This window comes from Mercenaria mercenaria, chromosome 15, assembly GCF_021730395.1.
Source record: "Mercenaria mercenaria strain notata chromosome 15, MADL_Memer_1, whole genome shotgun sequence".
Taxonomy (NCBI): domain Eukaryota; kingdom Metazoa; phylum Mollusca; class Bivalvia; order Venerida; family Veneridae; genus Mercenaria; species Mercenaria mercenaria.
In genome coordinates this window covers 15283749-15299217 of record NC_069375.1, presented here as the reverse complement: position 1 = coordinate 15299217, position 15469 = coordinate 15283749, and the positions used below count along the sequence as shown (strand labels likewise).

At 35.5% G+C, this 15469-nt stretch overlaps 1 protein-coding gene across 2 annotated transcripts in view; it reads right to left on the bottom strand.

Moving 5' to 3' along the window:
• The window catches only part of LOC123547304 (vacuolar protein sorting-associated protein 52 homolog), a 182694-nt gene that overhangs the window by 11287 nt on the left and 155938 nt on the right, over positions 1–15469 (bottom strand). The window contains exons 1-12 of one of the 2 annotated variants that reach the window (XM_053524615.1): positions 14816–14892; positions 12243–12318; positions 11617–11669; positions 10842–10917; positions 9423–9490; positions 7502–7615; positions 7134–7195; positions 5774–5924; positions 4053–4153; positions 3043–3175; positions 2074–2131; positions 228–361 (exon numbers count right to left, since the gene is read on the bottom strand). In XM_053524615.1, the coding sequence (XP_053380590.1) occupies positions 228–361; positions 2074–2131; positions 3043–3175; positions 4053–4153; positions 5774–5924; positions 7134–7195; positions 7502–7615; positions 9423–9490; positions 10842–10917; positions 11617–11669; positions 12243–12318; positions 14816–14851 (1062 nt within the window). In that variant the 5' untranslated portion in view covers positions 14852–14892. Of the gene's footprint in view, positions 1–227; positions 362–2073; positions 2132–3042; positions 3176–4052; positions 4154–5773; positions 5925–7133; positions 7196–7501; positions 7616–9422; positions 9491–10841; positions 10918–11616; positions 11670–12242; positions 12319–14815; positions 14893–15469 lie in introns of those variants that run through there. The other variant, XM_053524614.1, reaches the window with a different exon arrangement.

The following is a 15469-nucleotide window of genomic DNA, read 5'->3' as shown; positions in this document are numbered from 1 at the left end:
TAATTCCAGTTAGCTATGACCCTATTGCAGTTCAAAGGTTATTGATGAATACAATTACTGACAGTATGTGTACTTAAACATATATACCGGTGCCATCAGGAACTTGCATATGCATCTCCTCTAGGGGAATGTCAATACTTGTTAGTTGGAGAGTAGTATTATATATGGAAGACATTCCAATAGTAAAAGCTTTCCTGGTTCCTCAGTTTCTAAAGAACTGTACATACCCTGTTTTCAGATTTCTGTGCAGCATGAGGTACAATGATAGGGGCCTCTAACTCAGTGGTCAGTACTTCACCACGGTTACCAACTGTAAATACTGTTGACCTGTTCTTCAGGATTGTCTTGCTAGTAAAGAAACTTTGGAAATGTTAAAGAAATAGTAAACTGACCAAACGGCAACAAATATCAGAAATGCTATATCCTTTAGGCAATCAGGCAGAAATTTTTGCATTTTCATTTGTGTGAAAAAAGAAATAATGTAAGAAATGAATTTTTTTGGATCTTCCCCCTCACAATAAAAAGCAGAGAAAAGTGTATGCATCTAGGCACCCGATGTATGCTACCACTGGCTAAGTTATATAAATAACAAGGCAGTCTGAAAGACAGCTAAATTCCCCGCCATTGTTATGGATAGTGAAAGGGTAAACCTTTGACCTTGAGCTATGACCTTGACCTTGAACTGACATGGCTGACTCATGAAAATCCTTCAAGGGGTTTAGGAGTTTCAGAGCTCAAACCTTTGACATTGAGTTGTGACCTTGAGTTGATATGGCTGACTCATGAGTTCTTGATGAGGTGACCATTTGACCAAAATTTGATGAAAATCCTTCAAGGGGTTTAGGAGATACAGAAAGGACACAAAATGAAAGGCTCAAACCTTTGACCCTAAGTTGTGACCTTGACCTTGAGCTGGCATGGCTGACTCATCAGTTCTGCTCATCATCTTGATGAGGTGATCATTTGACCCAAGTTTCATGATTATCCTTCAAGGGATTTAGGAGATACAGAGCTGACACAAAATGGAAGGCTCAAACCTTTGACCCTGAGTTATGACCTTGACCTTGACCTTGAGCCGGCATGGCTGACTCATGGGTTCTGCACATCGTCTTGATAAGGTGATCATTTGACCCAAGTTTAATGATTATCCTTCAAGGGATTTAGGAGATACAGAGCTGACACAAAATGGAAGGCTCAAACCTTTGACCCCGAGTTGTGACCTTGACCTTGACCTTAAACCGACATGGCTGACTCATGCGTTCTGCACATTGTCTTGATAAGGTGATCATTTGACCGAAGTTTCATGATTATCCTTCAAGGGGTTTAGGAGATACAGAGCGGACACAAAATGGAAGGCTCAAACCTTTGACCTTGAGTTGTTACCTTGACCTTGAACCGACATGGCTGACTCATGGGTTCTGCACATTGTCTTGATGAGGTTATCTTTTGACCCAAGTTTCATGAAAATCCTTCAAGGGGTTTAGGAGATACAGAGCGGACACAAAATGTTACGGAAGGATGGAAGGACGTACGGAGACCATTCCTATAACCCCCCACCACTTGTGGCGGGGGATTAAAGTCAATAATAATACTGTTTGCTCATTGCATGCACTGCATAAGCAGCTCAACATTCAACCCCTTAGTATCCTTTACCATACTAAATTTCTAAAATGGAGTGGTCTAAAATTCACTTTGGGCAGTAGCATTTCTTATTCGAAGAGGTGTTTACTGAAAATTTACTGACTGAATAGGGAATAGTGCAGACAATGATCAGCCTGAACGAATGGTCTGCACTGGTTGCATAGGCAGAATCATTTGCTGCCAGCAGGCTTAAGGTTAAACAGATCAGACAGTACACAAACGACAGAATGCTACATGTAATATACATGTGAACACTCAAACACTCATGTTGTTGCTTTAGCATGTACAGTAAAGGTGGTTAAGACTCTAGATGGTTATAAAAGGACTAAAAGCGGAAGAACATTTTTGCTTTTAAACACCTCTTATGATTATCATTGACTATGCTTTTGTTGAATTTCATATGAATCAATTAGAGTTTACACAAAAGGATATCTTTCTTGGCAGTTTCATCCACAGCCATCAGATCATCTTTGGTTGCTACTTCTTCAAACTGAAACAAACAAACAGGTGTTACATTTAAACTGATACAGCATAATGTTCAAGTACCTTACTACATAAAAAAAGATCAAACTTCTTCAATAAATAACACATCTGATACAAAGTTAATTACCTTTTTAAAACATGTCACAAACATAAAGATTAATAGTAAAACTTTGATCGCTTTAAGTCTAAAGTTGTTTAAGTTACAGAGGGTTCTGAGAGATCAGAACTTTGATATTTTAAAAAAGAACTGCAAACCACAGGAATTACTTGAATCAGCCCTGCAACTCAAACAATCAATGCTCTAACTACGAGTGTTTCACAGTATGTTTATTTGAAAACATTAATTTTTCAGAGTACAAAGCAATCATTCATACTTGTAAACTTCTATTCATTCTTTACCAGCACCAATTTAAATACTGAATATCTCATATTGTAAATATATAATTATTAACATAATTCAAACTGATTACAGCTTAATTTAGGATGCTTAAAGCTTATCTGAATCATACTTCAGTGCTTTTCCTTGTAAAACTAGCACTAGGATTTTAAAGGTAGGAGACATTGTGACTCTTGTCTAGAACAAACCTGTTCTCAGCAAGTAACTGCCAACTTCCTTACATGAACCAGAGGTGGAGGATAAATGATCAGAGACACCATGTCTTTTATCAAATCGTCATGGAGAACATAGGCCAATGGACTTCCATCAAATCATTGAGAACATTTTCTTTAACCTGAAACAGCACTTCTGAGCTGAAGGCCTGTAGTTATCCACTCACCTTACTGAGATAACCAGGCAGGCTTTTCTGCAGATCTAGTTATTTACTCACAATTATACAGAACAATTGCTTACCTACGGTGAATCCATGAATGACTAGAAAGAATTTGAACAAGGATAAAATAAATATGGGCATTATATACCTGTAACTTCATCAATCTGCTGAGATATCCCTTGTAATAGGAGAAGTAGATTTTGCTCATCGTATCCATGTACTCGTCTCTAACCTCCTTAGCAACATGTCTTTCATTGGTCATCAAAAACTCATTGAAAAACCTGTCAATAAATTTAATTTTGTCAAACCGCATAAAGTTGTTAACATATTTATTTTATCTTTATTGATGAAATCTTAATATTTAGGTTGTATCTAAGGCCTGAACTGATACAGTTAATTGTGGACAGTACTGTAGAGGGCAGAAAGCCAAACTAATGTGGTTACTCTCAAGTTAAATATTATACAATCATTAAACAAAACAATCCAAAAGCATATATAAGAATACAAGAGCTGTCGGAGGACAGTAACGCTAGACTATTCAACAGCCTTGTATATAATAAAACATAATTTTGTAAAAATGCAAAAAGAGAGTTATGGAATCTGTACAATGCATGTCAGCTCATCAAGGTGGACAAATGTGTGGTTTCAATCCATTCCCACCAAATGATACCAAGACACCAGATTACATACAAAAATTTAACCAAATCCGGATGCCGACATTGACAAATGGGTGTGTACAATAGCTCTATTTCTCTGATAGTCAAGATTAAAAGATAAAAGTGTATCTTTCTCTATCTGGTCTTTCTCTATCCGGACAAGTTTACTGGTATAACCACCACACCAGTGCTGTCAAAGAAGTTCGGAATTCTAAACAATGTGGGCAAGGAAGGCAAAACATTACATCAGAATTTAAGAATGGGCACAAAAATAAAGTATAAAGTACTGTGAAATCATTTTTATTCGCGCAGGACGAATTTTCGCATATTTCGCGCTAGAACCGATGCAGGAATTTAAGACCGCGCTATTATTATTTTTTAATTTATTTTTTAATTTATGAATTGAAAATGCGCGAATTAAAGCCAGCGCGAAACAGTCCTTTTTCACATTTGTGCGAAATTTCATGCCAGCGAATTTAAATGATTTCACAGTATGACAGACCTGAATTTTAACATTGTATCTTGTGGTATCTGGTAGTTAGTCATTGGTTTCTTGAAGGAATTTATCTTCAACAACAGAAACTCTCTGATCTTTGCTATTGCCTGCAACAAAAGTACAAAGTTTAGTCTAACACATATTTGATAAATAGATGGAGGGGAGGGACACATATAACTACACAGTTTACCTATGTTATACTAATAAGTAAATCTAGATTATCAATTTACATATAGTTAACAATATCCCAATAAAGTAAATTTATGAAAATATTTTTTGTAATCAACAGCATTTTCTGTACCAGAGAATATTTCAATTTTCCAAAAATATCTGCTAATGATTAAAGACAGATGAGTAACTAGTCTGAAAGACAGCTACATCCCCCGCCAGTTATGGATAGTGAAAGGGTTGATGGTATTGGGTGGAACCATTAAACAATCATCTTGTGACCTTGACCTTAAGCTGGCTGGTGTGAATTTTGAATCCTGCACATTGTCTTGATAAGGGGAATATTACAGCCAAGTCATATTAAAATCCTTCAAAGGGTTTAGGAGATACAGAGCAGACATAAAATGGAAGGCTCAAACCTCTGACTTTGAGTTGTGATCTTGACCTTGAGCCAACATGGCTGACTCATGTGTTCTGTACAACATCTTGATAAGGTGATCAATTGACCCAAGTTTCATGAAAATCCTTCAAAGGGCTTAGGAGATACAGAGCTGACAGAAAATGGAAGGCTCAAACATTTGACCCTCGAGTTGTGACCTTGACCTTAAACTAACATGACTAACTCGTGAGTTCTGCAGATTGTCTTGATGAGGTGATCATTTGACCAAAGTTTCTTGAAATTCCTTCAAGGGGTTTAGGAGATAGAGCAGACACAAAATGGAAGGCTCAAACATTTGACCCTGTGTTGTGACCTTGACCTTGAGCTGACACTGCTGATTCATGAGTTCTGCAAATTGTCTTGATGAGGTGATCATTTGACCCAAGTTTCATGAAAATCTTTCAAGGGGTTTAGAAGATAAAGAGCTGACACAAAATGGAAGGCTCAAACCTTTGACCTTGACTTGTGACCTTGAACTTAATCCAACATGGCTGACTCATAAGTTTTGATAAGTTTTTCATAAGTCATTGTCTTGATGAGGTGATCATTTGACCCCAGTTTCATGAAAATCCTTCAAGGGGTTTAGGAAATATAGAGCGGATACAAAATTGAAGGCTCAAATGTTTGACCTCGAGTTGTGACCTTAACCTTGAGCCAACATAATTGACTCATGAGTTCTGCTCATCATCTTGATGAGGTTATCACTTGACCCAAGTTTCATGATTGTCTTTCAAGGGGTTTAGGAGACACAGAACAGACAAGAAAAGGAAGGTTCAAACATCCTCGAGTTGTGGCCTTGACCTTGAGCCGACATGGCTGACTCATGGGTTCTGTACATCGTCTTGATCAGGTAATCATTTAACCCAAGTTTCCCGGGTGCTCCTCTGTGCATTATTTCATCACGAGCAGGCACCTGGGTAGAACCAAACGACCTTCCATAAGCCAGATGGATGGCTTCCTCACATGAAAAATTCAACGCCCCGGGTGAGGCTCGAACCGACATTGGTGAGGTGTAAGTGATTCGAAGTCAGCGACCTTATCCAGTCAGCCATGGAGGTACGTTAAGTAAAGAAACCTGTTATATAGTTTACAGTTAAAGTTAAAAATGTTCAATATTTACCTTTATTTTCAGTTTCTCAAGTATATCTCTCACATCAAGACAAGACCTAGCATCTCTAAATGACTGTTCCTTCACAAAGTTTATCTTGTGATTGAGTTCATGTAGCTGTTCTAGAAACTCTCTCTCAGTTACAGGGGTATCCAATATATGACTGAAATACAAAAATACTTCAGTGAAACACATGTATACATTTTGCAATAACAACTTTTAGGGAGGGCACTCACTAGTCCATAGTAGATATTTGACTACAAAACCATTGATCCAGTGTTCTACCTTATCCTCCATTAACTAAATTACCAACAGTCAATCAGTTGCTACATGTCATGACATGAAGTCACATGACTGTGCTTTACATCTTGCACATTAAAGAACCATGGATAGCTTCTGAAATAGGAACATCTTCTGTATCTTGCACTATCCTTGAAACAACTGCAACAATATACATTCTTGAGAAGTCACCCATATGGGAAACTGGAAGCAATTATAAGTCAAGGTTAGTTTAACCATATAATGGTATATTATCTATCAAGATGAAATTTCTGTAATATACATCGTAATAAGTTTTCAAATTCAAAATCAGTGAATAACTGGAAATGAGTCAGTTGGATAAAAGTGCCACCACAATAACTTTGTTTTCCCATGAAAGGATTGTAAAAAATTAATAAATTCTTGCAGTTGCAGCACCTAAAAAGTTACTTTTATGTGTATATTTTCACTCCATTGAAAACCATCTGAAAATGTTTACCCCAATTCCACCAAACTGGACAAGTGTATGCCAGTGCAAATGGATAGTTCATACATGCCAGTCAGGATTTTCTCATGTTTTGCTGGTGCTAAAAAAATCAATCTTACACCCCGGAGTGTAAGATGACTAACAAGCTGCACTTTATGAATAAATGTGTAAATTCATACGCTACTATAATGAAATAGTGCTCAAAAGAAAAGTATTTATTTTTCTTTATTTCTTCTATTAATTAAAGAATATGGCATGCAAGAAAAAGAATCTATCACTAGCTGAAGGTGTGTATGGAAATGTTTGTCTCTCATGTAACTGTTTTGCGGTAACTCAGCAGAGCCTCGTTACCGCCTACATAGTAACACTCGAGACAGATATTTCCATCCACACCTTCAACTAGTTAAAGATTCTTACATTATATTCTGCTCTGTTTTGCTCATTCTAGTCAAATAAGCAATACTGCTTTAATGTACTGGCTATGGAATCAATAGCCTCACTGTTTTCTATAGCGCAGATAGTCAATTGAGCATAGATCTATTTGTTAGCTTGTTATACAAGGGTCAGCCATCCATCAACTCCTCAGTTCTCTCAATTTGATAATTCTGCTGAAAATTGTATACTTACTTGATCATAGATTCAGGTATGACCATTTCATCTACAAACTGACTCAGCTCTCCTCGTATTGACTGTAATGTATAGTTTTCAACTACATAATCAAATTTGAATATATAATTATCAAGCTCATCTTTATTTCTCATGTACACAGTGTGCAAATATAATGTTTTAAACATAAAATATACATAAACATTCATCCCTTTTAAATGGAAATGCATTTCAATTAAAGTAGAAAAAAAGTAAACTAATATGTAATCCTACACTGAGGGTGCAACTAAATTAAAACAAAACTTTTCATTTCGAAAGATTGTATGCCGATATTAATTCAATTACACGGTTGTAATGAAAGAAAATGAAAATGTAAGTTGTAAAACTACCTGTCTGTTTTTCAATTTGACATTCATTGCTATACTTTGCTCTTGTAAAGACTGGATCTCTGTGCTGATACTGCTCAAGTCAGACTGGAACCCATTCAACATCTCCTCCATTCTCTAAAAACAATTTCAGCTATACGTTATAAAATACCAAATGAATGTAAATAGTGTTGATTCATAATTTTTTGATATCTTAAGTAGATTCTATCTTCTTTTAGCATGCTTTACTGTGATTCGCACCTTGAAAACATAATTAATGCTCACAATAATTGGAGTAAGCTTTTAAACTGTAAAGTTGGACTGCTGACATCAAATCCACAACATAACAAGAGCTGTCCATAAGACAGCCAAGCTCAACTATTCGAAATATTGTCACAGAAGCAGGAAATTATTACCCAAAATGTTAAATATCAAAAGAGTTTTAAGTTCGAAACGGGACATAATTTGACCAAAATGCATATCAGAGTTACGGGACTTTATGGGACTTGATGCTATCAACTAGTTTAATAACCCCGAAGAAACATGTTAAGTCTCAATTCCATATCTGCATTAGTTTTGGAGATAGTAACTTGAATGTAAAACTTTAACCAGAATTTTCTAAGTCCAAAAGGGGGCATAATTTGCTCAAAATACATGTTAAGAGTTATGGAACTTGACCCAGTGAGGTTGGTAACTGACCTAGAAAAAGAATAAATAAGTTTCAAAGCTATATGCCTTTTGGTAATAGCTGTATGTACTTGCACGCAAAACTTTAACCAGGATTTTCTAAGTCCAAAAGGGGGCATAATTTGCCCAAAATACATGTCAGAGTTATGGGACTTGATTCTATCAACTAGTTTTATAACCCCGAAGACACATGTTAAGTTTCAATTTAATATCTGCATTAGTTTTGGAGATAGTAACTTGCATGTAAAACTTTAACCAGGATTTTCTCAGTCCAAAAGGGGGCATAATTTGTTCAAAATACATGTCAGAGTTATGGGACTTGGCCCAGTGAGGTAGGTAATTGATCTAGAAAAAGAAAAAATAAGTTTCAAATCAATATGCCTTTTACTAATAGCTGTATGTACTTGCACGCAAAACTTTAACCAGAATTTTCTAAGTCCAAAAGGGGGCATAATTTGGCCAAAATACATGTCAGAGTTATGGGACTTGACCCAGTGAGGTAGGTAATTGATCTAGAAAAAGAAAAAATAAGTTTCAAATCTATATGCCTTTTAGTAATAGCTGTATGTACTTGCACGCAAAACTTCAACCAAAATTTTCTAAGTACAAAAGGGGGGCATAATTTGGCCAAAATGAAGGTCAGAGTTATGGGACTTGGTGCTATCAACTAGTTTTATAACCCCGAAGACACATGTGAAGTTTCAATTCAATATCTGCATTAGTTTTGGAGATAGTAACTTGCATGTAAAACTTTAACCATAATTTTCTAAGTCCAAAAGGGGGCATAATTTGCTCAAAATACATGTTAGAGTTATGGAACTTGACCCAGTGAGGTTGGTAATTGACCTAGAAAAAGAATAAATAAGTTTCAAAGCTATATGCCTTTAAATGATAGCTGTATGTACTTGCATGCAAAAACTTAACCAAGGTGTGACGCCGACGCCGACACCGACGCCAGGGTGAGTAGAATAGCTAGACTATTCTTTGAATAGTCGAGCTAAAAACCATGTCAAAATTACCCAATTCACATTTATGTTTTCAAGTAAAACTACTACAACGTTTAAAAGATAGCTGAAGATATCTTTAGAACTGTCTATTTGAGATGCTATCATTTACCAGCACTTGTATATGAATTAGGATCTTTTTCTTCATGAGAGATTAAAAAAAAACAACAGTTTAAGCATGATGGGCTATGAACCATTATGGATATCAAGTCACATGCTGAATATTTCAGCGTAATTAATCATCAATAAATTACCTCTAGTATAGTATCACAGGCTGCTATCTGTTTATGAAGACTGGCAATATTCTCACTTTCCTTGATATCTTGTTTATGTTAAAGAAATTATCTACCAGTGTATGATATTTCAACTACAATATGGTATAGTACAATTAACTGAATAATATTATGGTAAAGTCTAATGCAAAGGTGGCCAAAAGGGTCATGTTCTAGACTGCTTACCAGAGTTTAACAGCTCAAATAGGAAATCCTTTTTTGCAGAGCCATTCCAGAAACAGTTCTGCTATATTACTTTGAAAGCTGAATTTCTACGAAAAAGATTTTCTAGAGCCAAGTAGGACAAACCAGTCCTGTCCCCAACCAACCATGATTTTTCTTAACAACTCAAGATGACTTCAACAATTTTAATTGAGACTCTTTCTGTGAAATTACTTCAAAATCTTAGAATAGTCTAGAATGGTATCTAATGAATTTTTCATTTTTAGCTCTGGTGGCCATGTTGTTCTTTCTTTTTTTTACAAATCAGCAGAATTTTAATGAGCTTGGTACAAGTTCACCCATGATATATATTTGAAATTATTTTAAAGCAGGCAGTTTCTGACAAGAAGATTTCAAGAGTTTCTACTCTATAAATACATGGAAAAGTAACCATACTTGTTGAAGATTGTATATTCTGATGAATCTGATATATCTAAAAATTTTGATACACAATTTTCCAATACATGATACATATAGAGAAAAGTGTAGACTCTCTCTCTGGCAGCCATGTTTTTGATGATTCACAGAAATTTGAAGGAACATTTCTATGTTATTATTTTGAAATCTGGCCAATGGTTTCTGACAATAAGATATTTAAGCTTATCATTCTGCATGGTATGAGTTCCTCTGAGCGACTCTGAAAGAGCACCAACCAAGCAACACCAATGCCAAGTTTCATCAACTTCCACACCAAATGGTAGCAAAGGTGACCAATGGACAACGAACAAAGAGTGATCACAATAGCTCACATTGATGACACTGTCATCTGGTTAGCTAAAAAAGATTTTTCCAGCAGCAACATTTTGTATATTTTAAGCTGAACAGAGAATAATTTACTTTTAGTTTTATTTCAGAAGTTTAAAAATAAGCCAGCAGCAGTTTTTCACCAACTAATTCTGCTAATAATCAACAAGAAACAACAGTTTAATAGTGGTAATGAAAATAATGATCACAGTTTTTTTCAGTTACAATTACCCCACTGACTTATAAATTTTACTTTTACTGACCTGTTTGATTGTTATCAGAAACAGTGGAAAAATATTGGCTTAACTTATTACATTTTTCACAAATTAAATGTATTTGATGAATTTTCAGAATGTGTTTACCCCTTCAAAAACCTCTGCTTGTAAATATATTCATTTTTTGTATAAATGAATAATAAATATATATAAAGGATACAATCTTGAATGGATGCATTCTCAACCTGTAGTAACTCACACTCTATCTGTTTGGAATATTGTCGCAGATCAACTCCCTGAAATAATGATAAAATTAATCCAATATACAATCACTGAATCCTTCTATGTCACACTTAAATCATTTTGAACCAATCACTTTTAATCAGAGTGGAAGAAATTATCAAAACACAAATTATTTTTTACACTACCATATATATAGTCTATGACACCTTGCCTTAACTTGTGCAGTATGAATATACAAATTATACCAACACTTTCTTTTTTACTAATGTTGTACACAAAGTAACCGTAAGAAAGTTCTTATGGCAAAGTAAGACAACACAGGTGAATCTGATGGGTGCACCAGGCATACTCTCAGTCCCCCTCTACCCAATCCCTTCCATCGCCCACCTCTAAAATCTAGCAAGCATATGTCTAAAATTAAAAACTTCGTCATTTCAAAACTTTTAAACCCCCTTTTTTGAAACATCATACCAATAGTATTTCTAATTACTGAAGTGGATAGACTAGGCAACAGTCAAAGTTTAAAGCTATTGTTTGTATTAAAGTGCTGTTTTTGAAAATTTAAACATTTTACAGATGATGTCAGGTCAAAAAGTTATGTTTAAATATACATTAAATATATGTAAATGTAACAACTGCACCATTTCAGGTGTACTTGGTAAAACGTTTCTGAAATAGCATGCACCCAAACCCCTCTAGAAATTACGTGTACCCATAAACAAAATCTGGATCTGGCAACAGAGAAGACTTACCGTTTTTAATGCCTCCTTAACAAATTCATCTTCTAAATTTTCTTGAATGTGAACTGAAACAAAAAAACAACATACTATCTAAGCATAAACTATAACATTTTTCAATTTACTTGTTACTCTTGGGTCATTTAAACAAAATCAAATATATAAATGATGGTCATCTCTAGTTACTGTGAAACCAATTCATTTTGTATGCATAAAATTTTGTGGCTTTGGCAAAAAAGGCTTTTTGTGAACATATAAATTCATAGATTTCAAGTTTCCAATATGAAATGAGGGAGAATTCAATTCTTTGAGGGGATTTGGTTTCATGGACTGAGAACCATGAATCCATGAAAATTAGTTTCCCACAAATACTAATGACTTCACAGAATTTCCAATGAAACCTGTGCAATTTAAGTCAGTTTATAACAATGAATAAGTGTGTGAAGTATCAATCCATACCCACAAGTAGTTACTGAGATAACATCATACATAAAAAACTTAACCAAACTGGGATGTCGACATTGACGCCAATGCACAGGTGAGTCCAATAGCTTTCCCTATTCTTCAAAATAGTCATGCTAAAAGTGTATATCATGTAATTCTTGTACTGATACTTTCATCTCAAAGTAGTAAATTCTTACCATCCACTTCTTCCAATAGAAAGTCATCTGAAGTAAGGTCTAGCTCTCCTAAATTCAGCGCAATACCTTCAAGTTCCTGTAAAAGACATTCACAAAGTAAAAGAAATTACCTTCCATAAAACTTGTGAATTCTGAAAAGATAAAATTCCAAGTTATAAACAATGGGTAATCATCAGGCTGGTAAAACTGCCTGATCAGTCTTCAAAGCCAAATCAAGCTTTTAGCCCAATCAAGTTTTTATTGACCGACTGACCTTATTTTTATGTACAGAAAGTGAGAAACATAACTTTGATCATACACGATGACATAAATATGATTCCTGAAAAGTCCTCACTTATATATTTTGTTGCATTCCACTAAAATATTATACCGCAGTTTTTGAGAAAATTATCACAAGTAACATGCAGGTTCCAGAAAAAATATCGTCTTTTATAAAAGGATCATTTAAAATGGTTGAGAATGAACATATTTTTGAAAATCCTGCTCCTGTTTACTCAATACCATGCGCATGCTGCTATTTTGGATAACTGGTCAAACTCCATCACTTATTAACTTCAGAATACATTTACAGCATCATTGCCAGCATCTTTCTAGTTTCAGCATTCTGTTACACAAAGTTTGCAAATGCTTTTCTAGTCAAAATTTCATACTGCTGTATCATGATATGCTAACACTTATGTCATGATACGTATTATGAACTGGAAGAAAAGTCTATCCATATTTTCACAGACTGCTAAGCAACATTACCATCAGTTTTTTTGACCAGATATTCCATCAAACACAATCGCACTTACACTTCAAATATCTTCTTGTCTTGGGTGTGGTTTTGGACAAGAAGATTTTCAAAGTTTTTCCCTGTATAAGTCTATATAAACCATGTGAGCTTAGGATGGGGCCATATTTGACCCCAGGGGGATAATTTGACCAAACTTGGTAGAGGACCATTAGATGATGCTACATACCAAAAATCAAAGCCCTAGGTCCTGTGGTTTTAGACAAGAAGATTTTCAAAGTTTTCCCCTACGTAAGTCTATATAAACCATGTGACCCCCGGGGCAGGCCATATTTGATCCTAGGGGGATAATTTGAACAATCTTGTTAGAGGACCACTAGATGATACTACATACAAGATATCAAAACCCTAGGACCTGTGGTTTTGGACAAGAAGATTTAAAAAGTTTTCCCTATATAAGTCTATGTAAACCATGTGACTCCCTGGATGGGGCCATATTTGAGATTTTGACCCTAGGGTGATAATTTGAACAATCTTGGTTGAGGACTTCCAGATCTAGGACCTGTGGTTTTGGACAAGAAGATATTTAAAGTTTTTTCCTTTTGGTTGCGGTTGCCAAGGCAACCAGAGTTCTGTATGGAATTCAATTCTTTGAAATTGTTTTTAAAGAAGACCATCCAAGAAACATCCCTGTGAAGTTTCATCAAAATTAGCCTGGTGGTTTAGGAGGAGATGTTGTTTAAAGGGAAAAGTGGACGGGTGGACACCGGACAATTTGTGCTCAGGTGAGCTAAAAACAGCAACTAATTAAACATGTGTGTGTGTGTTCGGGTTTAATCTCTTTTTCAACAATTTTTCAGTCATATAAACGACGGTGTCTACTTGTAGCAGTGAGCACAATGCCCAACTTTATAGTGCTGCCTCACTGGAATATCACGCCATAGACACGTGACATGATACTCCATCCAGTCACATTATACTGACACCGGGCTGACCAGTCCTAGCACTACCCTCTTAATGCTGAGCACCAAGAGAGGAAGCTACTAGTACCATTTTTTATGTCTTTGGTATGACGCGGCCGTGGATCAAACCCACGACCTCCCGCACTCGAAGCGGACGCTCTACCACTAGGCTACCGAGGCGGTTAAATTCAAACTCACGTGACTCCAACAAAGTTATATGCGATGCCTTTTATTAACTAATCGAACTATAGTTCTGAACTGTTAGATGATGCAGATGAGGACAGAGACGAGCTAGTGTAACAAAGTCCGGGGCAATGCAACTCAGATTTTAGTTTACCAGAGAATACAGATAAAAAATTTAGTAAAGTTGAAGAACGGTCCCTGAATTTATACACATACTGTACACGATTAACTTTACCGTGTCTACACGCCAATATGCTCAAGCGATAAAACTAATAACTTTACATGACTGTGTACTTTAATTTATCCTCCATTATTTTGGTCCTTCAAAGTTTTGACATTTAGATTGTCCCATCACAAATATAAAACAATCTGAACGTCGAATTATTTTGACTAAATTTTTGCAAATACCGAGGTCTTCTCAACAAAATAAGCTGGCCTAAGCCCCGTCACAACTTTGGCTATAATAACCCTGGACAAACATATATTTATCATTTTCACAGTCGAAATTCTTTGGGACGAAATACACGGTACGAAAATATTTGTTAAAAGTGTACGGCATTTCAGCGAGTTGTATTTCATATCTTCACACCTTTTACGATTGAATAAGGTGTTCGTTCTAATGTTAAAGATATATGCTATATAAGAATTAAACTAAAGTCTTTAAAACAGAAATTATTATGAAATAAATGTCCTACTCTGGGGCGATGACAGGTGTCAGACTCCATTTTCATTACACGGCGTTTCCCGGCTGCGTCGCGAATTACACAGACATTACAAGCTGAGAACCAGTTTACGTCTTAACTTCCTTTTCCGCTAAACCACCAAAATGGTATGTGAAAAATAGCAATACTGTAAGAAATCTAGAAATATCTAGCGTTAACACTAGGGAATCTCCTAAATTATTCAATCACCAGTTGCCTTAATATTTTACTGTGGTAAAAAAAAACTCAGTGTGTTTATCAAAAGATGTATTTACCTTATTTTAGGCGTTAAAAGATCGTCTTGTACTAATCGGTAGAATTTTACATGGCATATAGTTACGTTAGTGCTTAATCTAGGGTAATATGAATTGAGGCAAGGCATTAGAGATTTAGAGCTCACGTTAAAAATTCCAGTTTGTGAAAGGCTAGAAATTCACTAAACTTGTTTCAAGTTTTATGAATGATGCTCCAGTTGTATAAATTATTTTTGTCTTAAGTGTCATGTAAAGCCTTTGAGACCACCTGACAGAAGCGTAATATTCATAGCATATATATACAGAATTGTTCAGAAGTAGCAGAAATAGAGTCGGGTGGTGGTTTTTTTTTTTTTTTTTGCTAAAATAATTTGGCCCCATTCACCTTTGTAAA